Source organism: Dermacentor andersoni, chromosome 2, assembly GCF_023375885.2.
Source record: "Dermacentor andersoni chromosome 2, qqDerAnde1_hic_scaffold, whole genome shotgun sequence".
Lineage (NCBI taxonomy): Eukaryota > Metazoa > Arthropoda > Arachnida > Ixodida > Ixodidae > Dermacentor > Dermacentor andersoni.
Genome location: NC_092815.1, coordinates 89,965,744 through 89,993,229, shown reverse-complemented (window position 1 = coordinate 89,993,229; position 27,486 = coordinate 89,965,744). Strand labels below are relative to the sequence as shown.

The window sequence follows — 27,486 nt, the reverse complement described above, 5'->3', positions numbered from 1 at the left end:
CCAGAGGTAAAATGGGTGCTTTAATATATTCATTTTCATACAAGAGTGTGAAATTCGAAAAGTGGTTGGGAAGGGGTAGCATGTTGTGAAATGCTAGAATCTTGTAAGTAAAAGCTAAATGCTGTTATGCATAGGTTTATGTAAGGTGTTTCTGGACACCAAAGGATCACTGCAGTATTAATACAAACATGTAATAAACAAGTGCTTTCTCTTTGCTAGTTGCATACGTGGCATACAGGCAATAGTTATACGTATACAGCATCGTAAATGTGATCGCTATTGAAATCCCTTGGGCCACGAGTTCATCTGGCTGCTGTAAGATGCATCCACACAACTTCAACTCAAGCATCCAGTTCAGTGTTGGCTGTCCTGCACAGACCACACTGCTGTATTGTTGCTGAACACATGTTCCTTTTTTTGATTCATTATGGCTTGAGCCATGACATGTGCTTTTTGATTCGTGGCCAGAGTCATGGCTTGTGTTGTTGGCTTTTGCTGTTACTTTTGTTGTGACCATGGCTCTGGCTTGCTGCAGGTTGTCGCTGTGACATGGCATGGTCCAGGTACCGTTTTCCTTCAATGTACAGCATACTTTCTGCATGAAGAACAAGGCAACATGAATTTATTAATGCACCTTCTTTTTAAGTGCAAAAAGTGCTCGAACAGAGTCAAGCCTCTCTTCATAAGGCACATGCTGGCCTCACATGAACAAACTTGCAAATAGGTGATGCACAGCTATGAGCTGGTAGAAAGCAAAATACTACACGACTGAAGTGTTGTTTTATGCCGCCTTTATGATGCTGCCTTCATTGATGGCATGTGTCTTTACCAACTGTTAATACTACCTCAACTCAGATGAATGCACCACAAACTGTCTGACAGAGTAGTGCAAAAAAAAAAAAGAAAGAAAGTCGCCTACATGACTCCATTTTAGAGAGAACACATCTTCCATCACACCTGCAGTGATGCTATATCTATTATTAGCCACATAGGTAATGTGGCTAATAACAAAGCAGTGTATGAGTCTGACGACGCTGGCCTCCCTCATACCCTGGTGTCTGTCGGTGATTCTTCTGATGAGCCTCATTGTGCTCATGATCTTAGTCTCCAAATGCCTAACCGTTTCTCCATTAGTGCCATTCGATTCTCTGATGAGTCCGAGCACTTTAATCTGCTTCACCCTGGGTATTTCTTGTCTGTCTTTGGTGCCTATGCAAATTTCTTCGTATGCAGCATGCTGGATGTGAGCCTTGGGGGGTCTTTTCCCTAAGCGTGGGGCGGTAGAGGAGGAGTTCCAATTTTTCTGGCGAGCAGATGAGACCAGTTCCGACGCGGTACTCTTCCACCACCTCGACCGCGGTCTGTAACCGCTGTTCGATTTCTCCGTCGCTTCCCTTGCACGCCCAGATCGTAATGTCGTCAGTGTATATTGTAATGCACACCCTCGATGGCATTGAGGTGCTTGGGGAGGCCAATCATAATGAGATTAAAGAGCATCGGCGAGATGACCGAGCCTTGCGCGGTGCTGATCTTGCCCTTGTTCCTGTCTTCGGATGCAGGTTTGCCCAGCGTTAAGGAGACTTTTCTGTTTGTGAGGAAATCCTGAACATAGCTGTACGCTCAATTTCCTAGATTGAGTGTGGCAATGCTGCGTAGTATGGCTGCGTGAGCTGCATTGTGGAAGGCTTTCTTGAGGTCTAATCCTAGAATGGCCCTTGTCTTGTTGTCGAGTATCTGGTGCTTGATTTGCAACATTGCATCCTGCGTGGAGAGATGAGCTCGAAACCCTAGCATGGTGTCCGGATACGCTTTGACGTCGTCCAAGTGTGTGTTGATCCGGGTGAGGAAGGCGTGCTCCATCAACTTGCCGACACACAACGCAAGAGATATTGGTCGAAGATTGGCGAGATCTGGGGGGGTTTCCCTGGTTTGGGAATGAGCACCATTTTTGCTGTGTTGTGATGTTTTTTCTTGCATTGTTTAATTCGACCCATTGAATAATTCTATCAATTTTGTCGGTCACGTCAGGGTCAAATTAATGGAAGTCGAATGTATAGTCATAAAGAAATGGAAGCACTAAACAACTTGGCAATAGAAAACCAAGGCCCGTATAATGTAACGACTTTATATACTAATTTTCCTTTTTGCACCTGGCCAGCAGAAGGAGCGGTACTCTTTCTACGCCAACACCAGGATTGGCCGGTGGTGAGCGGTGATTGATAATAAAGAAATATAATTGAGCAAAAGGAATCACTACATTGACGTACGTAGTAGTTCTGCGGAAACCCGCTAGGTGGAGAGAAGTAATGAATAAAGGGAAAAAATGAGAAATCCACCCGTTCGTAGCAATTGCTACAAAGGAAACCCATATGGGTTGCTCGAAAGAAACGCCTCATAGCTGAAGGAAAATTCGTCCTGGTCCGGGACTCTAACCCGGGACCACCGCCTTTTCGGGGCAGCCGCTCTACCATCTGAGCTAACCAGGCGGCTAGCAGATGGCAGGGCGAAGTCGAAATTTGTCGACCCGAAAATACCCCCCCCCCCCCCCTACTCTTAAAAAAATATATATATGTCCTGGCTACTCCAGTGTATTATGTAATGTTTTGCTGGAATCTGTTCTGACAACCAAGACTGAATTTGATTGGAGTAAATAATTATAAAATTAGTTACATGCTATGGGCTGCTTGCACTAAACAAGGTCAGTGGTTGGATTACTTGCTTCCCAGATATACAGTACTTGCACAAAGTTAATCTCATGACTCCTTAATATGATGGTAACATTGCATACAGATACAAGAGTACTTCAACTCCAGATGATCAAACTTCACTATCATGGTTAAGCATGCTAGGTTTTGGAAGTATTTTGACTGAATGGGCCAGTTTGGTTTGGCATACAAAGCCTTGCGCAGTGGCGCATTACTGACATAAGTCTTTTTGACAAACGTGCCATGCATGTGCAGCATGAAGCATGCATGAGCAAACTTTGTATATTATACGAGGTGTAGCTTTAAAATCTCCAAATATAGACTCTCTAGCGGCAACAAAAGCAGCAGTTGTTCAGGGCACCGAGCATGCATTCTCATTTCTACAACTTACCAGGGTAAGACCTAGGGATCACTCGGGGAGCCGGATTTTCTCCATCAAGGCAGAAAGTGAAGTGGAAAACATTTGTTATTTCCTTTGTGCTTATGTCAGGTTTGATCACCGTTGCATTCACGTTGACTTGGACAAAGTTGTCCTGGGTGTACACCACCTGAGTAATAATAGCAAGAGAGGTAGTCTTAATTGTCAAGGTGGGAAACTAGAACAAGAGCCTGTCGGGATAATTTGTGTAGCCGGCTTACTAAGTACCTTCTCTTTTCACCAGGACAGTGAAAATCTAGGTGCTTCTGCTTGTTTCTTTAGCATGAAATGCTCACAGATACCAAGCACGTTTCAGCTCAGCTTGAATAGCTCTTGCAGAGCTCCTGCAGCTTTGTCAGTTCTGCAGAGCCTTGCCAAATAATGTCTGTCATTGGTAATGAGGCCTTGATCATACCACCAGTTGTAGTGGGGTTTGAACCCCTGACCTCTAGATTCTGAGCCTAGTGCTCTACTGAATATAAGCCATGTGCTTAGAGCAACACTGCTGCTTGCCAAGTGTATGCTGCATGTCAAAGGAAGAGTAAGCATCCTGACAGCAAAGACAGACTGTGAAGACATCAGATTAAAAATTCTAGTTGTTAAAGATGGCAATGAAGGTGAAAGAAGTGGAAAGAAAAGGATCTGGCTCACCAAGATAAATATTATACAGAAACTAGTTACTCTACAACTCAATAACTCTGGGTATGTGCAACTGCAGCAGGAGTTATCCCTACTGCATAGGGATAACTATAACACCTTGCCTGCATGTTGCTGTAGATAAGTAGGCACTGCTTAAAAGACAATAAAGCACCATGCACACATTGATCACAAGCAGTGACACAGAAATAAATATTCTAAAATAAAAGGCACAAATTTGAATGTCTTCCAGAGGATCACTGGTTATATTAGAGCATTTAAAGCAAAGGGCAGGAAGTGGTAAGGCATCAATTAACGTTGCTGCTATGCAACTATCTCATGACGCAAAAAAACAAAAAAAAACAGGATAATGCCATGTTTGGACTTCGCTCAACACTGGCATTGCATACCTGTGAATCGTAGTGGAGCAGAGAGCCCAACTCCACTGGCTTCCGGAACCAGATGTCATCTGTGTGGTACGTCTTGGGGCGACGTCCGCTATGGAAAAGGAAGATTGTTATTTACAGCGCTTCTGCATCTGTTTCTAATCGTTAAATGGATTGTCGACATTACAACGGCATAACAAATTCTGAGGCCCTACTAGACAACTTACATTTAGCTGTTTCTGTGTTCATTCCATAGAGAAGTTGTAGCTGCAGGGTATGCCCTAATTATGCAGCACAACAAAATCTACTCGTAAAGAATCACACATAACAATATCGGTATATCCTTTATAACTGGCTAAACGAATCATTGCAATATAAAGTTATAACTTGTTCCATGTGAAAATAAAATGTGTGTAAAAATAGAATGAATAGAGAACACAGTTAGAATGCAGACCTAGTTGAATTATTGCTGAGGAAAAGCAGTCTAAAAATAATTTGCACCACATTAAATAAAACAATGAAGGTCTGCCATGAATAACAGTTCTGATGTCACCTAGAGTTTTATCAATTGGAACGTCAAGCATGTTCCACATTTCAGAAAGTAATTTTGAGCAGTTTAAAGGACTTTTGGCACAGTATGCAAAACAACTGGATGTAATATATACATTCAGTCTTCTCTATGTACAAAAGGAGCAACCTCAGATTTTTTACTGTTAGAGTAACACCTGACACACTATTTCGTACACTGCTGTCTAAACGTGAAGTCCTACTTCATGATTTAATTTCCACTATGTAGGAGCTTCAATGCCAACCTATGGATTTGTCAGGACAGGCAGGTACAGGACTTTGATGTACAGTATGGTCTACTTCAAGGGGAATGCATAACAAGTAATAAAGCCAATATAAATGGAACATTAGTTCCCATTATTGGAAAGGAGTGGCTGTTGTAATCAGTTGGGCATACTTCAAAAATTTTCATTTGTGATGTTTTTGTTTATACCCTACAATGTATTTTCTCTTCTGTATCCTCTCCTGCTTAAGGCATCAAATGGACGCTGGACGTATGTGAAAATAAATAAAAAAATATATACATAAAAATTTAGCTGTGGGCCTCTATGCCATATTGCAGTGATAATATATGGCAGTATATTAACCTTGTGTTCTCTGTGTAACAGCGAACAATAGTGTACACACTTTCGACATTGGAGTCCCTCCAGGATACTAAGGCAAGTATGCCATCCAAGTGAGTGCACAGGTTCCGTTAGTGGGTGAATTTCTTGACACTAGTCCATATGAAGCAGTAATGGACTATTGTGCTCACATTATGTCCGTCCTTAGTGGCCACCGCAAGGCTCGTTATCATAGGTCAGCAGGAAAGTGGATACTCACTCACCAATATTTTCGCAGGCTATGTACTCACTCGCACTCGGGTACACTCACACTCATCGGTGCTCACTCACATTCCTACTCATGGCCACTCATACTCACCAACACTCACTCATGTTCATAGTCACTTCCATTCACACTTACTGGCACCTCCTCACGGCCACATTTCTGTTCGCTACCATTCCACCATTCATGGGCACTCACTTGGATACATACTCGCATTTGCTCACACTCACTAATAGTCACGTGCACACTCACATCCACTCAAAATTACTATCACCGACTTTCGTTTGTACTCACATTAAGTGGCATTCGCTCCCAGTAATACTCACGTCCACTCAAGTTCACCAGCACTCCCTCACGTCCACACTCATGTCTACCGTTCGTCACTCACTAAACTCCATTTCATACTTAGCAAGCAACACTGTGGGTACTATGTAAATAGCGCAGCCATAGATGCCTTTCTTGGCATGTTTGTCAGTGCAGTTATTTTTTTATCTGCAACACTTTGTACAGAATAACTACTTCGTATCTTACAAAAACTTGCAGACACAAGTTTATGTCAAATGACATGTTATTTGTACACCTTTGTTCTTCCAGCATGTGGTGTCCTGATCGCGAGTGCAAGCGACGCTCTGTGGCCGCTGATGGTAGAAATGTGTCGCTCCGCTTGTTTGGTGGTATAAATAGGTTCTGATCTCCGATGCCTTTTATGTAATAGAATATATTGCGGCATAAAAGTATGAGGCTTAATTTTACGTTTATGATATAATACTTACCTATACTTTCATACGCGACACATAATTTTTACGGTCGTGATGCGAACAGTGAGAGAAGTCTCTAAAGCCTTGGTAGTGTTGCCTGCTATGTATGAAATGAAGTGTAATGCTCTATCTTGCGCAGTAAAATGAGTGTGGAGCAAGTATGAGACAATGAACTCATGAATAGGTATGCCAATCTATGCTCAATATATCTGCTGAAAATTTACAGCTTGCTTTCTTACCATTGATTTATTAGTGACATGCCCTAGATATTTCGGTATGATGTTATGGCACTATAGAATTGGGAAAAATGACACTGACCTGAGGATGTAAACTGTTGCCCATGCCACTTCATAGGCGTTTCTCATGAGGAAGCCACCAAACACCTTGTTGTAGAGATTCTCAAACTAGACGCCCAAAGTAAGAAGAAAGGAACTAGTGTGAAGCACATATTAGGTAGCAAAAAGCTCGCAAACATCATTGGTTCATTTTTCTATGCAGTTTCACAGTGGTCACTCACCCACACACACATGCTATGACAATGCAGCCAAAAGCCAAGTCTATTCAGCACTCAACAGAACGAGAGGGTAGAGCAGGCTGCCCTGCACTTTGAAAAGAAGTGCACAGTTGCAAGGGTTAATTTCACAGCTTTCGGTGACGCAATCACTGGCCTTCAACCACTGCAACAGGCTGATAGGCGCACTCTTGAGTTGTTTGTGATATCATGTGACCACCACCTCCATTTTCGGTGATGTGGATAGGCTCCTTTTTCATGTCGGAAGCCACATTGCATTTGACATGTGTTTCAAACGGGTCGCACAAAAGTGCTGCAATTAATTATTTGTGGTGATTTGAAGGAATTTGTACAATAATTACGGAGTTCACAGCTACCTTAAACAGCAAACAAAAATGGAACAGAATACTTTCGTGTCAGTAGTCCTTTAATTTAGAAGTAATTATCCACATCAATAGCACTTCCAGCATGTATGTTCTGAAACTTGTGACAATGCAAAGACTACCTTTAAAAGAACATTTTGCACTCATCATTATGGCTATTTCACATGAAGTGCCGCCTTCCAAAAGGTTATATTATGGTATATCACAACTCAGTTGAGAGCAGGCTAATGAAAAACACACATTTAGTCAAGATTATACATAGCAGACTGTTTTGAAAGGTGGATTTCTATTTCACTGGAAAAAAAAAAGTTTTCTTAGTGGGTAAAATGAAAGCAACCCCTTTCTTTTTCGAAATTTACACCCAAACAGTAGCACTGATGACATGTTTTTCATGGTATTTTACTGCACCTGGGCTGTGCAGAAGTAAGTTCACAAAAATGCTGGGTTGCAAAGTCTAATTATTTTCTTATACACAAATTATTAACTAGCATTGTTTAGAATGCACCACTAAGGAGCTGATACAATAATTTCAAGGCTGTGTCACAACCTCTTCTTATTTTTAGTGTCCTTTTTCGCTTACCCAGCCTCCTCTCATGGTAAGATTGACCTAGCCATAGTTAAAGCAGCATAATCTGCCAATCGAGCATGACTAAACATTTCGCTTACGTGTCCTTCAAAGCTTAATTCTCTGATATGCTGAGCAGAAGAGTTGTTGTCCCTTTGTTTCCGCAGACTGAGCAAACTTCAGCGACTCTGAACTTCTGGTAAGACAGAGAGCCTTTCAAGCTTCTTCCAAAGTCATCTTAAAGGAGCCAGCTGTAGTGTGTGGTCATGCAAGGAGCCTAGTATGCCACGAGGAAGCAGCTTTATGAAACAAGAAATCACATGATATGCTACGTATTAACACATTCACCGATGCTTAGGTCGCGGTTGGTCATGGCAGTTATTCCCCCTGTGCAGCTGCAAAATTGTGGGTCTTTCCTGTAGTACAGAACAGATTCTCTTAATGCAGATGAAAACTTTTGTTGCCTTTGATTTCAAACAAAGAAGTGTCACCTCTCTGGAGCTAAAGAAAGATGTGAAGATGTGCGACTCACTTGTGGGTCACAAAACATCTAATATATAGGACATCTTACTCTTGCAGTTGGGTTACAACATGCAAAAGTCATCAGGACTTCAAAATTTAATGCTGCTGAGTGAATGCGTTTAACTTTCTTCCAGACGGCCACATTACCTCGGGCTGACAAATGACGACATTGGTTAACCGTGCATCCTGCATCCAAATGGCCCCATTGGGGCACTCATCAGATTTTAGGATATATGTCCTGCAATAAAAAATAAAGTGTAAGAAGCAGCTGACTACAGTGGTAGGTACTGAAACAAAACCCTTCATGAAGCAATTTTGTCTCGAAACAATAATCATCAATCTTGTGCCTGTTTTTGTTCTTTAACATGTGCTCAGCACTTTCCTGTCAGGTACACAGTGCATACCCAGTTTTCCCAGTGTTTGTAACAGGAAAATAGTGGGTGCAATGCATTAAAATAGAAAATACAGTCGAGCTTTGTAATAATGAATATAGATATAACATACTGTCACATATAGTGAAGTAAACCTAGAATGTTTCTCTCCTATATCATCATGTAATGAATATATGCTTATAATGAATAACTGCTTATAACAAATATATTTTCCTGTCAGATGCAACTTTATTATAACAAGGTTCACCTGTAGTATGCACACAGGATTGATAATTTTTGTTCTATGAAAAGGTAATACCCTAAATGGTACATAATCTTTAAAACTAAAAAAAATTATTGGGTTTTACGTGCCACAACCACTTTCTGATTATGAGGCATGCCGTAGCGGAGGACTCCGGACTCTGGAAAGGACTCCGGAAATTTCGAACACCTGGGGTTCTTTAACGTGCACCTAAACCTAAGTACAAGGGTTTTTTCGCACTTCGCCCCCATCGAGAATAATCTTTAAAACTAAAGCCTATCTGTTCTCAGCAGGGTGTAAGCAGCTTACTCTGGATCAAAGTCTTCTAGGAAAAGCTTGTGAAGGAGATCCCTCTCTTCTTGTGTTGGTGGTTGTTTGAGAATGCCACTTGCTTGGAATGCTTTCCTTCGTGCAACGCTGGCTGCAAGGCAATGAAAAGGCAAAACCTACTTGTACTTGAAATTTTGCTACTTATGCAAGACTGTGCTAATCATACTTGTGGACAAATTTCTGTGGCTATATGCAGCAAAAGCTACGGAACAGAAGCGCACATATGCGAGTGCTGCTGGATAGAGTCCCAGATTAGACTGCCACTTTTAATGGGATCAATATAACCTTTTAGTAAAGCGAACGCTTTACTAACTGTGTCGAGGCGAGTTTCACCGTCGCCAGCAATTTGACCTCCATTTGATCGCAGCTGTGCCATAGCCTTGGCAACGCATCACGTGACTCGCCGCGCCGAACTCCGCCACCGCCAAGCTGGCTTGGCGCATGCGCTCGCTGCAGCTGGGTCACCGCCTGACCACGTGCCTCACCGCGTGCCTGGCTAAGAGGAGCGCCACGCTCGCCTAGTCAGTGGGAGCTTGGCCGTGGATGAGAGCGAGGCCGGGCTGTCTTCTCTTAGCATTGCAAAAGAGCGGGAGGCTTTGAGCCATCATCGCCAAGAGGCGTCTGACCACACCATGGATACCGCCCGGTGAGCTGCTTCACTGGACAGCATCCGGAATGCAACAGGTGTCGCACCATCGAGATCAATGTAGCAACTGTGTTCGTGCCCTGCCCGTTTGTGTTTCAACACTGCGCATGTTCACGGCATCTCTTTGCATGTTTAGCACTTGTGCTTTCCCTGTGGCACAACAGGCGTTGCACCGTAGAACAATGCGTGTCTACCCAAGCCTAATCACAGTCATGTCTAGCCACCGACCTAGGCACAGCCATCATACCTGGCTCAACAACGATTGTATATCTAAGTATAATAATTACAGCTAAATACATTAACATACATACTAAATACATTAAATACAGTGAAACCAAGACTTAAACAGGCTAAACCAAGCTTTTGCTTTGCATATCCAGGGTTAGCTGAGCTAAGCCGCAGCCAATATTTTCATTTTATTACATTCAGCATTTGCAGAAAATTTATATGCTATTGCTAGCTTTTACTGTTGGCCGAAATCCAGAATATGCTAAAATAACCTTTCAACTTAGACATCCACAAATCGTGACTTGGAACTGTTGCAGCTACAGGACACAACCTTCAGGGAACACGGCAGCATCCATCACAACCACTTCACCTTAAATTTGGCGTTATTCTTGGGCTGTGTGTAATGCTCAAAGAATGCAGGTGTTGCAATGGGCATTAACTTCTTCTCAGCTCACTTGGGCCACAAAGTTTGAGCACGAAATAAAGTGTTCTGTCTTTATTTTTTCATCATGATTTCAAGTGTCCCTATGCCTAGCAGGACACATCACCACAACAAAGCAGGAGTAATTCAAATATGCTAAATTTGAACTTGCTAAAGCGTGTTACTGCCGGGACTTCGTTTGAGCCCCATCACTAACACACTTTAGCAAATCAAAATGGACTATCAACTCGCCCAAGTTCACACTGTGCGAAATTTGTTTTGGTCTCGAAACCGACCACAGTAAGTCATTATCACAATCAGCAGCAGCGGCTTTTTGTCCACTACAGAACTAAGGTTTTTCCGAGTAATGTACAACTACAGTGTTGCATCAGCCGACTGCTTGCTATTAATTAAATTCATTAAATAAATTCTGGGGTTTCTCAATGTAAAACCATGATCTGATTATTAGGCATGTCGTAGTGACCGGATTCATTTTGACCACCTGGAGCTCTTTATTAAAGGGACACTAAAGTGAAAAATGATTTCTTCTGCATCAGTAAATTACCGTTCTAAAACACCAAAAACACCACTCTTACAACGATAAGACGTTTGGTAAGCCAGAAAAAGCACAAGAACGAAATACGGGTGGCGACACCTACTCAAGTTCCCACACCTGGGGGTTGTGACGTCTTGAACTTTGATGGCATCTTCTAGGGCCTACTACCTATATAGCGGTACAGATTGACTACATTGTGTTCTAAAGGAACCAAATATTAAACATGGCAAGTTTCGGGAACCTTTATTCAGCCAAAGCGGCCCAAATGTGAAAACATACTTTGGAATCCCTGACGTCACGCTGACGTACCGGCGCTGGGGGTTTCGGCGCGAAATTCAAATACTGATACTTGGACCTTCATTTTATCATCTAATAATCAAACTATTTTTTTAAATGACTGCCTGCAGGGTTCTAAAACAATGCTTCATTAGCCTAAACTGATTTATTGTTTCGCTTTAGTGTCCCTTTAAGGTGCACCTAAATCCAAGTACATAAGCATTTTTGCATTTCACCCCCATCAGAATGTGGATGGCATGGCCAGGATTGAATCTAAGACCACGTGCTCAGCAGCCAAACGCCATATAAGCTGTATACGTTTCGCTATAATCTGGCAAACAATTTGTAGAAAAGGTACATCGAAGATTTAAGAAACACAACAATGACATTTCGAGAAAAACACACTTTCATGTTTCCATGTTTACCACAAGCATTAAAAATGCTTCAGCTGGATGCACACCATTTCTTGCTTTCTTTCCATCACCCCTAAAGTGTTTCATGAGGCTTCTTTTCTTTCTTCAGCATTCACTACTCCTTGTGGAGCTGCAGTACTCTGCTTTGCCAACCCTCTCCTTTCCAAGGCACTTGAGAGATATCTCATAGAATACACGTGATTTGATGCCAAGTGCACTTAGAATGGCACTCCACGCTAAATTTTGATTGCTGTCCACTTCGCATGTGCTTTTGGCATGTTGGGGCACAAAAACGTAGGAAGATATGTGGGCAAAATTGGGCAGAGGTCAATGAAACAGTAATGTCGACACAATACACTACAGTAGCCCACTCATTATAAAAATTTGGAGTGACAACTGACAAACCCAGCATAAACAGCATGCATTTTGCATATGAAGTCGCATTTTTCAATAAAACACGCAAATACAATGACAAAAACAGTTGACATGCAAACCCAAACAGCGTCATTTTAAATACCAGTGTGCCCAACAAGACGCAGTGGCAGGGCTTCGGTGAGGCCATCCAAGCTTACCATGGCAGAGCTTTGTTCCTCAGGACATGTAGATTTTTCTTTTTTACAAAATACGTAACATAGATTTTTTGGTCAGTTTATTCTACTGTTCCCTCCCTCTTAATATCCTCCTGATACTGCACTATGCCATTATGTAGTATTGTAGCTGGTATGTATGAGCCGGCTCACATTAAGGTAATCTTACCTGCTCCTTCTTCAAAAATAGCTTTTTCTTCATCATTTCTTGGTATAAGCTTATTTACAGGAACAGTTCTGAAATAAAGAACAGAAAGCATGGCACTGTTACTCTACTGTGTGGCTAAGATTATGAAGCATTTACCGGTATACTCATAGCACAATTAAAAATATAATCTTTTCTCTAGGCATTCATTGTTAGTACCATGTTTAGGATTACAGGCTAATGCCTCTACAACAAACACTCCTACAATGAAATCAGCTGTATAATGAACGACTTTGCGTGCCTTAGCCGAACAGCTTATCCGTTGCTTTACTGCTAATGCGCGCAGTGGAACTGCCGCTGCCCTTCACAGCTGCCACTGAGATGCTATGTGCATAGCGAGTGCCAATCGACACCACAACAGTGATTAAGCGGGTGGGTCCAGACTCCAGTGGCTATGGTAGGCCCTGGCCAGCAGGCCAAACAACCCGACACTTTGATGAGTTGATGCCATATATAAGGTCCAGAGGCGCATACCACTGGACAATATGTGCAGAAGAAAATAAGCGACTTTTTCCACCAAGTATTCTTATTTATTTTATTTATTTAGCAAATACTGCCGGCCTGTATCACAAGCCTTAGGCAGGAGTGGGGTACAGAAATAATAGGAACAGAGAAAACGTACATTGCAACAAAAGAAGCAAACAACGAGACTCGACCAGAGTCCAAAACACAGTAGAATCAAAAAACAAAACACTTGACTCAAAACAAATTACATGTGTGCCCTATTGTTCACTCAGGGCTTGTAAAAACAAGTTGACCGTTTCAGAACTGACCATGTTTCCAGGCAGATCATTCCATTGAACTATGGTGTGAGGAAAAAAATGAGTATTTAAAAACATTTGTTTTACACAAAAACGCGCCGACTTTTTTAGAATGATAGGAACGCATAGGGTGGTGGGTAAAGGGCTCAACTAGAATGCCTTCCTCTAGTTTTATTTTATTATGATAATATAAGTAAAATAATTTTAGTCGTTCACGGTGACGTCGGATGTCCAACTGTTCGAGTCCTGCGGTGTGCAGCAGGGCTGTTGGGCTTATATTCCAGCCGTAACAATTAAATATAAACCTGACTGCCTTGCGTTGGAAAATTTTCTAGTTTCGCTTTGTTACTTTCGGTCAGGGATACCACACTGCCGCAGCATATTCTAATAGCGGTCGTACATAGGTTTTATAGGCGAAAAGCTTTATTTCTTGAGTAGATTGTGCTAGTGTTCTCCTCAAATAATGCAGTTGTCTTAGGGCTTTTTTTTCTTTCGATATACGAGATATGCGCATTCCATCGAAGGTCAGATATGTGAATTCCTAAGTATTTAAAGGTATTTACAACTAAGAGGGGTTTGTTGGCTATGCGATATGTAAAACTTAAGGGATTCTTTTTGTGTGTGACACTCATTGCTACGGTCTTTTTTGAATTCTCAGTCATTTGCCACGTCGAGCACCAATTTTCTATTGTAGATAGGGAATCGCTTAAAAGAAGTTGATCGTCAGGACTAGAAATTTCTTGATAAATTATACAATCATCTGCAAAAAGTCGCAGTTTAACATGTATGTTTTCAGCAATGTCGTTAATGAACACTAGAAAGAAAAGGGGACCTAGGACAGAGCCCTGCGGAGTACTGGAATCCACTGGGACCAGATCAGAAAGGACACCATCAACAACTACACTTTGACATCTGTGCGAAAGATAGGCTTCAATCCACGAGAGAAGGCAATCGTGTTTTAATATGGATTTTAATTTTAGCAATAATTTGTGATGTGATACGTGATCGAACGCCTTCTCGAAATCAAGAAAAATGATATCGACTTGACTTTGCCTATCTAATGCTGCTGCCAGGTCGTGGAAAGTTGCAATCAGTTGCGTAACAGTGGAAAGACCGCGATGGAACCCATGCTGTCGGTTATCAATAATGTGATTCTCCTCGAGAAAATTGGTTATGTGTTTCCAGATGTATAGTGAGTGTGTTCATATTAGAGAGAGGTTTTACTTTACTGAATGTGCTTAGCCTGCTCTACTGGAAGTGGTATGGTGTGCGGTCTTTACAATGAAGTGGCCTGTACAATGGAGTATTTTGGAGGTCCCAAGAGCTTCCTTATAAAAGAATTTGACTGTATAAACCTGTCATAAGCTTTAGACTACCACTGTGACAGCATCCCAACAATATTCTTAATATGACTGCAGGTTCACAATATTATTAGTGTGTGATACAAAGTAGAATTAAGACATATGAAGACAAGCTCAGGATATTCAGTTACCAGCGTCACATGTTTAACCATTTCAGGGTCAATGACGCAAATATACGGCACCGCAAACAAGTTCAAAATGGTCGATGCCGTATATTTACGACGCCATCTGTACGTTTACAATGTGCACCAATTTCCAAACTTTTTCTTTTCTGTCATGTGCTGCCACTATGTGGGAATACAGGGAATTTTTTTCGTGCATCTACCTCTCTAGGCTTTAGTTGCATCGTTTGTTTTAGAGCTAGTTTGCTCCCGCCCGTCTATATATTACCGCTTGCACATTGGCGTGTGCGTGTGCGGGTGGCGGTTTGGGTTTTGTTCCGCAGACGGTTTCGGCGTTTTGCGCTTGCAAAACGGATGGCTATCTCATTACTAATCGCTCAAAGGGCGATCGCTTGTTTTTCACTCGTTTAGTGCTCACAGGGGTGCACATAGGAAGGATGTCACCGTGCATGCTTTCCGTTGCTTTCTTTGTTATTGTTTTTTTGAGACTCATGAAGACTAATTGCCTCTGTTTGGCAATAAGATAATTAGCGGAAGTTTGTCACACGTTTTGCTTTTTTGACGGGCGCACAACCACACAGATGTCTTGAGTGAGCGCAGATACGCAGTTCGATTATGTTATGGATGTTCATATTAGTGTAAGAGCGGGAATATTTGAGTCTTGCGAAATATTCTCGTGTGCGTATTTTCAAAGCCTTGAGCTATGTGTATAACAATGCATCACATTTTTTATTCTTATAAGTTTATTTCCTTCTTTATTGTTGTTATTCATGAATGAAAAGTACATATATACCAACACAAAATATCTTTTTCTCACTTTACGGTCACCCTAGAAAGATTACGGTAAATTTTTTTCAATATAAGTTCCTAAGAAGAATAGGAATCTGCAATAAAAAAGAAAAGCGACCCTCAAAGGGTTAAAAAAAAGAAGACGAAGAGATAGAGAGAGAAGAAAATGTTCACTTGTAGACTAGTGCCTCTTTATACAGTGGGGCCCATACTTTTGTAAAAAGTAAAAGCCACTTCATAGTCACTGCAAACATTGACTGCATGGTGCAGTTCTCATAGTTGAAGAATTGCACATTGGTTTCACTTAACAATACCTCGAAACGAACGCTTTGATTACCACTGCTATTCCTAAATGCGAGCAACAGGAACTGGCAATGAAGAGCTAACTTTTTTTAAATGGATACTGCTTAGAGGCAGGTGGCTACATAACTGATGCCTAGCCCCGTCACCGCCACAACCACTGCGGTGGTGATGGCAACAACGATAGTGACAGCAACAAAAACAAAACATTCTGCAAATGAATTAGTGATTAATGCAAACAACAAAATCGACATTATTTTTCTTTTTGTTACACGTGTAACTTACCAGAAAAATTGAACAGCAACACTATAACAATTTAGTTGCACAACTTCAATGTTATAGTTTCCTCTGGCTGTTAACAAGGCTATACATAATGCGAAAATGTTCCCAGTTTTTGTCTCCAGGTATACAAACACTTACTTTGAGGCATTAGCTTGCATAGCGACCATCACAAACTTCGCAGTCAGCAAATGTCTGGTTTGTTCCGGGGCCAGCTGCACTAATAAAGGACTGTTTAATTGTGCAGAACATGACATATCGAATTTTGCACCACACAACACCCCAGCTCTACTAAAGCATAAATCTAATGCCATTGCTTGGTTGATGGCCATAAAACAAGTTTACACACAAAAAATATTAGGAATGAAAACTGAGCAAGTTGGCACATGTTCGTCTTGTAATTAGTGCAGTGATCATATAAATATGTCAACAACAGAAAAGGAAGTGCACAATACAAGCACTGATCCTGCACACTTACTTTTCTGTTGTACCTACTTTTACATGATTGTTACAGAAACTACAAGATGAGCACATGCAATACACTGATTTCACCACAGATGCTGCAAATACACACAAGCAATTTCCACCAATGCACAATACCATTAGGCCTTGATACATAGGCATTGTGCTTTCGCACTAGATTTTAGCATCCAATTTTACTTGTATTTTAAAGAACATGCAGCACATAATGATTTGGGAGGTATATCTTTTTATTACGAAGTTCAGATTTCCCGTCTATCTTGTCTTGCCCTATCTTGTCCTATACACTGTTCTTCCATAATGTAGCCATACCAACAAGTTTAAGTTCAGATGCTATTGCAATGCAGAAAGAAAGAGTGGGCACTGCAGAATTTGGTACTAAATACTAACGAGATACTAGTACTAGTCCCTAGATAAGTTACAGTGATATTCGAGCTCACTAGAGGCAAAGCATGTAAACCCTGCAGGAGTGTTGGAAGCAGAGAGGTGCTTTTTGGTCTCCACATATGAAAGCTGTTATAGTAAAACACTCAATAATCTACAGAAGACAGAGTGCCTCTTCTGAGGACTTTCAAGGAACACATTAAATTTATACGAAGCGATGGTGGTCTTCCACAATATTCCACAAAAGAACGTACAGATAGGAGCTCCATGGTGACCTCCATGGATGTCTTGCCAACCCAGGAAATGTGGCCACGGAGTTTGAGGTCATGTCGTGGCCGAATTTCCATGTCTTCGCTGTGTATGCTGTCCACTAGAGCAGTCACCATGTTCACGGGCATAGGCACGCCAAAGCTCAGGCCTGGGTACTGCACGTGCCGGTATGACAGCCACACTGTGGACATGTTGAAAGAGAAGACCGAGTGAAACATGTCAGGAAATGCAAAGACCAGTAGAAGTATGTTCCTAGTCAAATATTGCATGTTAATTGATGCCACCTGCTTTTTCAGATTTCTTTCTGAACAGATTCACAAATTGCTTGCCACAAATAGCAGCTTCAAGAAGATGACATTACCTGCATGACAAGTCATAATGTGTAGCTGGTGTCCTGACAAAGACAAATCCATTTGTCAAAAAATTGGCACACTGAAGCTTCCCTTGTTTGTGCACTATTAATAAAGGTCTCCACCTACCTGTGGCTACTCTGTCTTGTTTTGAACTGTTATCAGGTCTTTGATCTTTTAGTTAATTACTTAAGGACATATTCGTTAAAGGGCACACACAGCTCACTGCCCAAGAAAGAACTCGTGGGTCATATTAAAAACTCCTAAAATTAAGCCGACATTTCTTACACATGTGAGACAACATACCCTATGAATGGCTTACTTACACAAACTAAAGAGATCACACAGAGGCTGCATGTTGCAGAATGTATTGCCTACCATCAGGCTTTGCAACAATTTTCATACAATTTGTTTGCAAAAACTCTTTACGACATATGACATTAAACAATTAGGCTAAATGCCATAAATGGTCTATCAAAATGTATTGCTGTGCGTCACAGGCAACATTGTTGTCAAGCTGTTAATACTATTCTGTATTTGTAAAAGTAAAGATGAGCATGCCTGCAAACTCATCCATGTCCTCAAGAATACGACCAAAACGAACGAAGCCTTGGCCAGAGGTGTGGCTCTTCTGCATGGTTGAAGAGGTGGCCACTGGTATGATGCACTCGTCATAGCTGTCCAGCATGCTACGATCTGGTAGTTCTTCTGGGGAATTCGGGAGCTTCGTGTGGGCACTTGTTCTGGTGTTCCAAATAAATATGATTTACATGGGTCAGTTATGTAAAGTGAAGTGACAGCTTATAAAAGAAACAACAAAAAGAGAGCTGAATGTATAATTGGAAAGCAAAAGATACTGTTCAATTAAACAACAGCTGAACTTCTCTCCTTGAATGCACACAACAGTTTACACAACAGTATGCACACAACAGTTTACAGTGCAAACAAACATAAGCATTGTCATATACAAATCAAGGTGACATCAAGCCCATAACTACTGCAATGATTTTAACACTTTAGTTTTTATTATTTAAATATAGAAGGGTGCTTAGAGTCAAAGTTCAGAGTCAAAGTGCACTTAGACTGACCAATGTAACTTCTTTGAAATAATGTACCCAGCAGATGAGGGAGGGCTGGAGGAAGGTGCACATAATTTCAGTGTGCAATAATTTGGATTATTGTAGTAATCTAAACACCAAAACGATAGCCAGTGCATGAAACACTTTGGCAAAAAGTTTTCTAAAAATGGCAAAATGTATACCAACAGTGATTAAGACAGTGTTTACGAGCAATGCGTTTCAAGCACCAACCATTCTTTCTTTCTTATGCATGCATACCATTATGCAAGACTGGTGAGAATAGAAAACATGCAGTGTACAAGTGGCCATCAGTGGCGGGATTAGAACAGAACTAAGCCTTAAGGAGAAGATATTGCTAACATAAGCACTCACAAAGCATGTCAGCATGTCAGGCACTACGTCTCTGTTATTATGATGTAACAAAGACAAAAAATGTGGCAGTGCGGGGAAAATTTGAAACAGCCAAGATAGCAACATGCCTGATTATCTTTGCATCAATATTTCTGAAAGAGAAAAAGCAAGGCGAATAGCATGTGTAAGCATCACAGCTATGTGCAGATTCGAGCATTTTCAACAATGCATGCAGTGAACTTGGGTACACTTACATATCACCAACATATCCCACATGACTTTTGAGAGCTTCCATCACTGCAAATTCAAGCAACATCTTGATGTCAAAACCAGAGTGAACTTTCATGCTCGAAGAAGACACACTTTTCGGTCATGTAAGATAATATTCTCAAAGAACCATCTCGTAAACTTGAATTTGTCTGCCAGGCTTGTTATGCTCTCAGAAAATATATTTCACACATATTGTAGCCACATGTTACTTGCACTCAAGGCGAAAACCTAGCTCCTGAGAAATGCTTTTTTTAACACAGCAGTGAACCTTGCACACAACGTGCACTTAACAAAACACTGTCTTCAAGCTTGACAGCAATATACAGTTAACTTTCATTAATGATGAACCCTGCAAGACTTATTCGAAATATCTGATGTTCTAATTTCAAACAAGATATTCATGATGTGCATGCTCCCAATGCTGTCTCTGGTGGTGGTCTAGATTCCAGGTCACTCATTCTTCTCTCAGTGTTCATATCTCTTGACAATGTAATAAAGTGCTGCCTACGATTTCTTAGCATAGGCTGGCCATTTAGCGGAGAATATCAACACTATGATCTTGGTCAGTACTACTTTTGGGTTGGCATGAAAAATGTAAAACCGAATGAGCTAACCAGGAGGCAAGCAGGTGGTAAGACCACAGTCAATTAATTGACGATTTCATTCATCCTTGCCGTAGCATCTGCTAGCCTCCAGGTTAGCTTGGTAGAATGAATTCCTTGGAAAGGCAGTAGTGCAAGTTGATCTTCAGTCCAGGAAGAACTTTTCTTCAACTGTGAAGTTCTTTTTCTGTGATAAGTTGGCATAATAAGCGGATACTCACTCATGCTAATGTTTTCGCAAGGTATGCACTCGCTCACACTTTATGGCACTTACTCACGCCCACACATGCACACACATTCATAGTCACTTCCATTCACATTTACTGGCACCCACTCACACTCATACTTGCATTCACAGCACTCAGTGGCACTCACTCACATACATATTCAAATCCACTCACACTCGCCAAGAGTCACTCACATTGTTCATACTCCCGTCTACTCAAAATTACCGCCATTTCATTTAATTCGTACTCATGTTAACCGACACTCACTCCCGTACTTACTTACTAGGAACAACTTGTTCCTAGGGGTGGGCAGCGCAACCCGGACGAAAGACAAAAGGAAGTACTCAATAACCCCCGCACAGGACGTCTAGCCGCCTAAGCCATGACCATAGCATCGCACGCATCAACTGTCGCACCTTAGCTTTAAAGTCATCATTTTTTCCGGACGCAATAGCACTATGGAATGGCCTGCCAAATACCATCGCATCATGCACTAACCGCAAATCATTCCGGGATAAACTAAATGACCATTTTTCATGAGGGCAATAGGTTCCTGTCATATTCAATTCGGCACTCTGAACAGCTGATTACTTTTTATTTTTACTTGTTTCCCATATGATGCCTTTTTCACTGTATTCTTCTCGTGTATTAATTGAGTGTTTCATATATATATCTATATTATTTCTTTTTTTCTCGTGTTTCAATCCCGTGAATTTTACTTTGCATTGTATACGCGTGACAAGAACATTTAACTGTTACATACTCTTCTTTTTGATATTGTTCTCTTTTGTCAATTCATTCTTTCTCTCTGACCTTGATTTTGCTCCCCCCTTATGTAATGCCTTCGGGCCTTTAAGGGAAAAATAAATGAAATGAAATGAAATGAAATACAAGTGCAGACTAACAAATGGTTTATTTTTTCATACAAGGGACTAAAACATACAGAAAATGTAAACGTGTAAAGTGACGCTTTATCGCGCTCGTATCGTGTACTTCCTTTTGCGCTGCCCTCCCCTAGGAACATGTTCAATCACCAACTCGTCCAGCTTGCCGTGTTAATTACAACAACTCACAGCCTTTGCCACCCACTAATGCTTTATCTCACGCGAGTGAAATGAGTATTAAACGAGTATGAGTCAGTGTACTCGTGAGTGAGTATGCTGGCCTATGCTTTCTGAAGAACTCGTATGGGTCTCCTTTGTAGCTTCACACTCCTCGAGGGTGGATGACAATTTTTTCCTTTCATGAAACTGCTTTCACCATTTGGATTTCCACAGAACTTATTGGTATACTGAAATTTGATTTTATGCAAGAATTTAAGGAGCACTAGAAAGAATGTATTATGTGCAACATTATGAAACATCGTTCCAGCGCACAATTGAACACGGACGAGAAGAGAAAGACAACACGAACGCCGGACTTCAAGTGAATTTTATTCATGGAAAACAGGGCTTTATGCACGCAGGAGGAGGGAGGGGGGTCTGCTAGTGCACAGGACCACCCAAAAATATTTCCTTGGTCTAGGCAACAGTCATCAGAAGTGTCAAACCAAAAGACACTAGCAGCCCCCCCTCCCTCCCCCTGTGTACATAAAGCCCTGTTTTCCATTAATAAAATTCAGTTGAAGTCCGGCGTTCGTGTTGTCCTTCTCTTCTCGTCCGTGTTCAATTGTGCGCTGGAACGATGTTTCATAATGCTAATCACAACCAACTAGCCCAGCTGTCCATACTTAGCTATGTGCAACATGTTATTCTATTGGGTGTGATGTGATTGCTTTGTTGGGTTGCGCTGCATGATGTCAATGAAATAAGAGTGACAAAGTAAAAGCGCTAGTCTGACTATGATGATGCAAATAGCCACAAGAACAATGAGCAACTAGCACGCACTTCTTGCATTCCTCAAAGGACAACCCAGTGACAATCGAGGTGACAAAAGTCAGATGAGCATTGCAGACTCTCCACCCAAAATAAATGAATACAAATAAATGAGAATGCATCTCCTTCACTTATGCTTTTTTAATTTTCTTACAGGTGAATTATATGAATTCTGTTTGGTATATTCGCTTAGGCCCCCTTAATGTTGTGTCACCGAATGTGTGCTGCTTCTAGACATTTATTTTCATATGCTAATTTATTTTCATATTATGTACCATTTTTGCAAGCCTATCTTGCACTTATATTTTTCACTAACCAAGCACAGTATAGTATGCATGCTGTTTGCGTTCGTGAACCACTTAAAATATGTTTCAGATTAATAAAGGGAACATCAGACATTCACCCAATTACAGCAATTGCTACAAAGAGTGACGTTCACAATCTTGCAGCCAAGAGTCTCTGTTTGAAAATGTGTGTAGAACCTCGACAATGGTATGTTTAGGTGCCCAAATGAAGATAAGTGTCTAGCTGACCTTGGTTATCCCCAATTCTAAGCTGGCACTGCCTGGTTCCTAGCTGGATTTTAGCAGTTTTAACTGGTTTCAGTGACTCAGCAAAATGGATAAGTTCTAGTGGGACCTTTCTAGCTAGGTTGGAATGCATATTCTCATTCACAATTTCAAAAAGCACATTCTAGCGGTGGTATTAGTAATAGTTCTTCAATTTTGATGGTGTGCCAGATCAATGGCCAGTGGTAAAGTCAATGGCCAGTGGCATAGCAAAGGGCAGTATAGCGGGCACGTGCCCCTTCAAAATTTCTGAGTTTAAATTAAGCCTGTCCCCTCCCCTCCTTCTCTCCATCCCCAGTCAAGTTGGTGCCACTCCCTCACTGAAAAAATATTCTGGCTGTGCCAGTGTAAATGGCACTAAAGAAGAGGCATATAACAGTCTTGAGCAGATGCCATTATGCACAGTCTTGAACCGGGAATTGAGTGAACATTGTGCAGTAATATCAATTTATATAAAAGTGATATGTCTGCCTGACCCCTTTCCAGAAAAACATATATAGATCTGCCATACTAACTTCCAAATCTAAAAAAAAAATAGTACAGTTGAAGTAAAGAAATGTTACAATTTGCTGAAAAATACTACCAATTGTTTTATTATTCAAGATGCTGGCTATCTGTTTCGTGAATTAATGAAGCATCTTATTTCGGGAAAGATGTCTGATGGCTTAACTGGTGAATGGGAGAATGGTAGCAACACTCAGGATCCAGCAGCAAGAATCTCCTCATATGTATGATGGAGAACCCCCATCTCCTCTCTGTTAAATTTATTAAATTCTGGAGTTTTATGTGGCAAAGCCACAATCTGATTATGAGGCATGCTGTAGTGGGGGACCCTGAATTAATTTGACCACCTGGGGCCTCTTTAATGTGCCCCTAAATCTAGGTTCACGAGTGTTTTTGCATTTTGCCCTAATCGAACTGCGGCCACTGCAGCAGAGATAGAACCTGTGCCCTCAAGTTCAGCAGTGCTAGAGCATAGCCACTAAGCTACCGTGGCGGGTATGTCTCCTCTCCTGGGCAAAAAAATTTGCAGACTCTGTTCTGTAGAGATGCTGTGAGATTGCACCCTGTTCTTTAGTTGCATTAAGAATGATCTGTGCTACAGACAAATGAAAAGTTTCATGGTGCTTATTCATGAATTATTAATGTAACAGAAGCCAAAATTTGATTTGCCTTTATATGTTGGTTCTGAGTGGGATATAAAGCTGCTATGGGTAGGTGTGAATATATCAAGCACTTCTGAAAAATAAAGTTCCGAGATCGCTGCTCCAAGACCACTGTATCCATATCCTTGTGATATCAGGTTCACTCTAAACTGAACGTAAATAAAATATCGTACAGTTACTGATGCAATACGATATCAGTAACCAAGCTGTAAAAGTCGGGTATTTATCAATAAGATTGCTAAAGTTGGCCGGTAGGCATATTATACACTGCCTGAATTTCACAGGAGGTGTAAACCTGTACTATATGAGAATGCTAGCTAACACAAATTTTTTTTACGTACAAAAAGCTAGTTGGAAAATTGCAGCAAAAATTTAAGAAGTACAGATAGTTCACAGACCTTCTGGCATTGTCTTCGGGCGAATGGGATCTTGACATGTTATGATACTGCGCACGAAGGAGACAGAAGTGCCCGTGAATCTGTGGCGACTGGCTTGCTTCAACAGGGAGGCTAAAGTTCTGAAACGTCACATGTAGATGCATTATTGATGGGCAGGCATCACATATTTCACGTAGAATGCAACATAACAAAATGCGTTGCGGTTGTGATGGAGTGAATTTATACCACTGTCATACGTGCACATCCGAGCTTTCTGGAGTAAACGCTAAACAATGCAAATTGGGCGTAAATTTAGTGCAATTCACTCGGATGAGGACGTACGTACATACATGATCTGTGTGACAGCGTCGCTAAATTGCTGTTAATTAACCACGTAACAAGTGACCGAGTGATGACGAGGATTTTGAAATCTGCGTTGCAACGCCAGTCTCACAACGTTCAAATTATTTTTCTGATATTATGATATACGATCGATGCTATGAGCTGCAAACATGCTGGACAGCACTGGTTTAATAAATGTTTTAGTAAGCAAGGGATAACTCTGGCCTAATGCGAGAAATTATTGTCATATCGTGGTCACGGATATATTGATTGCTGGCAAAGTTCTGACTGGTGTTGCAGAAGTCGCGGGGCGCAGTAGTGCTAAACTTAGCGTCACAAGTTGGCGGCTAGACGTAATTATATTTATCAAATCGTGTTTTTTACGAATTGTAACAACGTGTCACTATTTCGCATTATTGGCGGTGCTTCCAGGACACCAAAGCTAGAACCCGGACTGGTCCGCGGGTTGAGGCCTCCGCGGCCCCAACCATGGCTTGGTCCGTGGGTTGGGGCCTTCGGCCTCCGCGGCCCCAACCTACGGGCCGCTCTGCTTCCAGCTTTGATCCCCCCGCTACCCCTTGGGTGCCTTGGAGATCCTGCGTCGCCTGCTTTATTATAGCCTCAGGTGCTCTCCCGAGGTCTCCGTTTGCAGGTTACATGTGCCTTCCTGGAGCAGTGCTTCTAAAAAATACAATCTACCGTCGCGAGGAAAATGGCTACCCGCGACTTATACAACACCAATCAGGACCTTGCCTCGATTGCTTATAGCGGAATTTCGAGACAAAATGAATATGCTAGTAAATGCCATCCGTGCCTTCAAACAATAATCAATAACCACTGGTCACCACAAGTGTACAAGTGTGGTGTAAGTGGAAAAAACACGGATGTTCTCATGCCTGACAAAAACGCTCTTTCAAGTCTTACGAAACAAGTTAAATCGTGATCGAGACGCGAAGTTAATGAGCGCGACCAATGCTCACCTGCTCATAGTCATCGCGTCCGTCACCGAGGTATGTTCAGTCCAGAAGCAAGGTTGGAAATGTGTCACCGTGTCACCTGTGCACGCGGAGTATTACGCAAGCGGCGCAATCAAGCAGTCACATTAAAAGGCACCGCCCGCTCGTAGTCGTGGGATGTTTTTCCCTTCATGCTTTCATCACCACTTGACATCGCTGTTGGCAGCGCTTAAACTTGTCTGCATGCTTGTCTGATTCGGAATCAGCCTTGCTGCTTCCACGTGTCTGTCCTTACGCCTCCCCTTGCACAAAAGCCAAAGTTAAACGAATATGAACCAATCGATTTGGCACGCGAAGGAACGTAGACGGGTGTGGCAGCGCTGGAGGCGTGCGAGTGCGACTATTTCACACCGCTCCGTCAACAAACGCGGGCGCTATTCAGCACCACCAACCGGTGCTCTATCATCATCGTTGCGTGAGCAAGAGCGCGAGAATTAAAATCGCAATATTCTGGCTCACGGGGCTTTAAATGGTGGTCGCTAGCCTGTAGCTCGTTTAATAAAGCCAAATACCTTTACACTTTTGTAATAAGTGTATTTTCACAACGCTTATCCATAACTCAGAGGCGTGGCGTAGATATCCTAAAACAAGTAAAATAAAGAAGGGGGAAAAAGCGAGAAGAAGGAACAATGAAGGGGTGGGGGCGGAAGTAGAAAAATTGATGTTAGCGAATATTAAATGCTCGTAAATTTTCACGTTCTCTCTTGGTTGTGTGGCAAAGCACCCTTTGAAAGCAGATGCAAAGGAATGGCTAAAATTCAGTTCCGTCTTATATCAAGAGAAGCCAACAAACAAATACACCAAGGAAAACAAAGGGACGTTACTTGTACTTACTAATTGAATTAAAGAAATGATAAATTAATGGCAATGAAAGTGGATGAAGAAGCAACTTAAGCTACCGCGCCGCGGTAGCTCAATTGGTTATAGCATCGCACGCGCAATGCGAAGACGGATGGTTCCCCACCTGCGGCAAGTTGTTTTTCCATCCACTTTCATTGCCATTAATTTATAATTTCTTTAATTCAGTTAGTAAGTATAAGTAATTTCCCCTTTGTTTTCCTTGGTGTCTTTGTTCGTTGGCTTCTCATGATTTTATTAATAAAAATCTGGCCCCTCGGTTAACCCCCCTTCTTCTCGTTCCGTCTTATGTAACATATGTGAGATGGTAACAAGCGTGGACTTATGGCACGAAAGCTTTTCCTGACGAGATCCTACGCACACCGAAGGCCCATCTAGAGACTTGATATCAATCGGTTCTAGTTAGCTTTAGCGTTATGCTGTAAAGCACGAGGTCAAGGGCTCAAATTCCGGCAGCATTGCGATGGGGGAGAAATGCAAAAAAGCCCGTATACCGTGCATTGGGTGGACGTTATAGAGAACGCCTAGGGGATCAAAATTGATCCGGAGTCCTCAACTACGGCGTGCCTCATAATTAGATAGAGGTTTTGGCACGTACGTAAAACTCCAGAATTTAATTAATTTATTTTTAAGTTGATTCTAGAGACGTTGTCGGGACTATACCTCTGAGCCACATACCGTTTGCCTTTGGCCTAGCAATAAAACCTTTCCTTTCACTGTTCTCATTTCTCGCCGGTTTATGTTTTCTCGAACTGTTAATTGCGCCAAGATGAGGTCTACGAACGCACCTAGACCCTTCATGTCTACGTATGTTAAGGACGTCACCGGGCCAAAAGGGGCATTATACAAAGAGCGCAGACGCGAGACGAATCAGAATCAGAAGAATAAGAATGGGCTGGGGTGCGTTTGGCAGGCATTCTCAGATCATGAACAGCAGGTTGCCATTATCCCTCAAGAGAAAAGTGTATAATAGCTGTGTCTTACCAGTACTCACCTACGGGGCAGAAACCTGGAGGCTTACGAAAAGGGTTCTACTTAACTGGAGGACGACGCAACGAGCTATGCAAAGAAGAATGATGGGTGTAACG

The 27,486-nt window shown here is 41.8% G+C and overlaps 1 protein-coding gene and 1 non-coding gene across 4 annotated transcripts; both read right to left on the bottom strand.

Annotated features, from left to right (window-relative positions):
- LOC126541979 (acyl-coenzyme A thioesterase 9, mitochondrial-like) lies at positions 1-25,887 on the bottom strand. Of its 3 annotated transcripts, XM_055076815.1 has the most exons (14): positions 25,505-25,887; positions 24,204-24,322; positions 19,352-19,394; positions 19,226-19,249; positions 18,229-18,410; positions 17,302-17,498; positions 16,325-16,398; positions 12,536-12,603; positions 9,219-9,330; positions 8,424-8,514; positions 6,614-6,699; positions 4,170-4,257; positions 3,097-3,253; positions 1-595 (listed from the first exon to the last, which is right to left on the bottom strand). In XM_055076815.1, exons 1-14 carry the CDS (start codon positions 25,516-25,518, stop codon positions 471-473), a joined length of 1,380 nt encoding a protein of 459 aa, XP_054932790.1. In that variant the 5' UTR covers positions 25,519-25,887; the 3' UTR covers positions 1-470. The 3 variants fall into 3 exon arrangements, with proteins under 3 accessions (XP_054932790.1, XP_050044905.1, XP_072142570.1); XM_050188948.2 differs by lacking the exon at positions 19,226-19,249; XM_072286469.1 differs by lacking the exons at positions 19,226-19,249; positions 19,352-19,394; positions 25,505-25,887 and having other exon boundaries at positions 24,204-24,320.
- On the bottom strand, positions 2,412-2,486 carry TRNAF-GAA (transfer RNA phenylalanine (anticodon GAA)). Its single transcript has one exon. It is a non-coding gene; the product is annotated as a tRNA-Phe (tRNA).
- Positions 25,888-27,486: the final 1,599 nt, after the last annotated feature.

Bases quoted from the DNA above. Each gene is read 5' to 3' on its own strand.
- LOC126541979 (XM_055076815.1), bottom strand. The intron at 16,399-17,301 runs GTACGTTCTTTT...TTATTAGTGCAG, and splicing joins TCACCATGGAGCTCCTATCT to CTGGCCCCGGAACAAACCAG. The intron at 3,254-4,169 runs GTATGCAATGCC...ATTATTACTCAG, and splicing joins TGCTCCACTACGATTCACAG to GTGGTGTACACCCAGGACAA.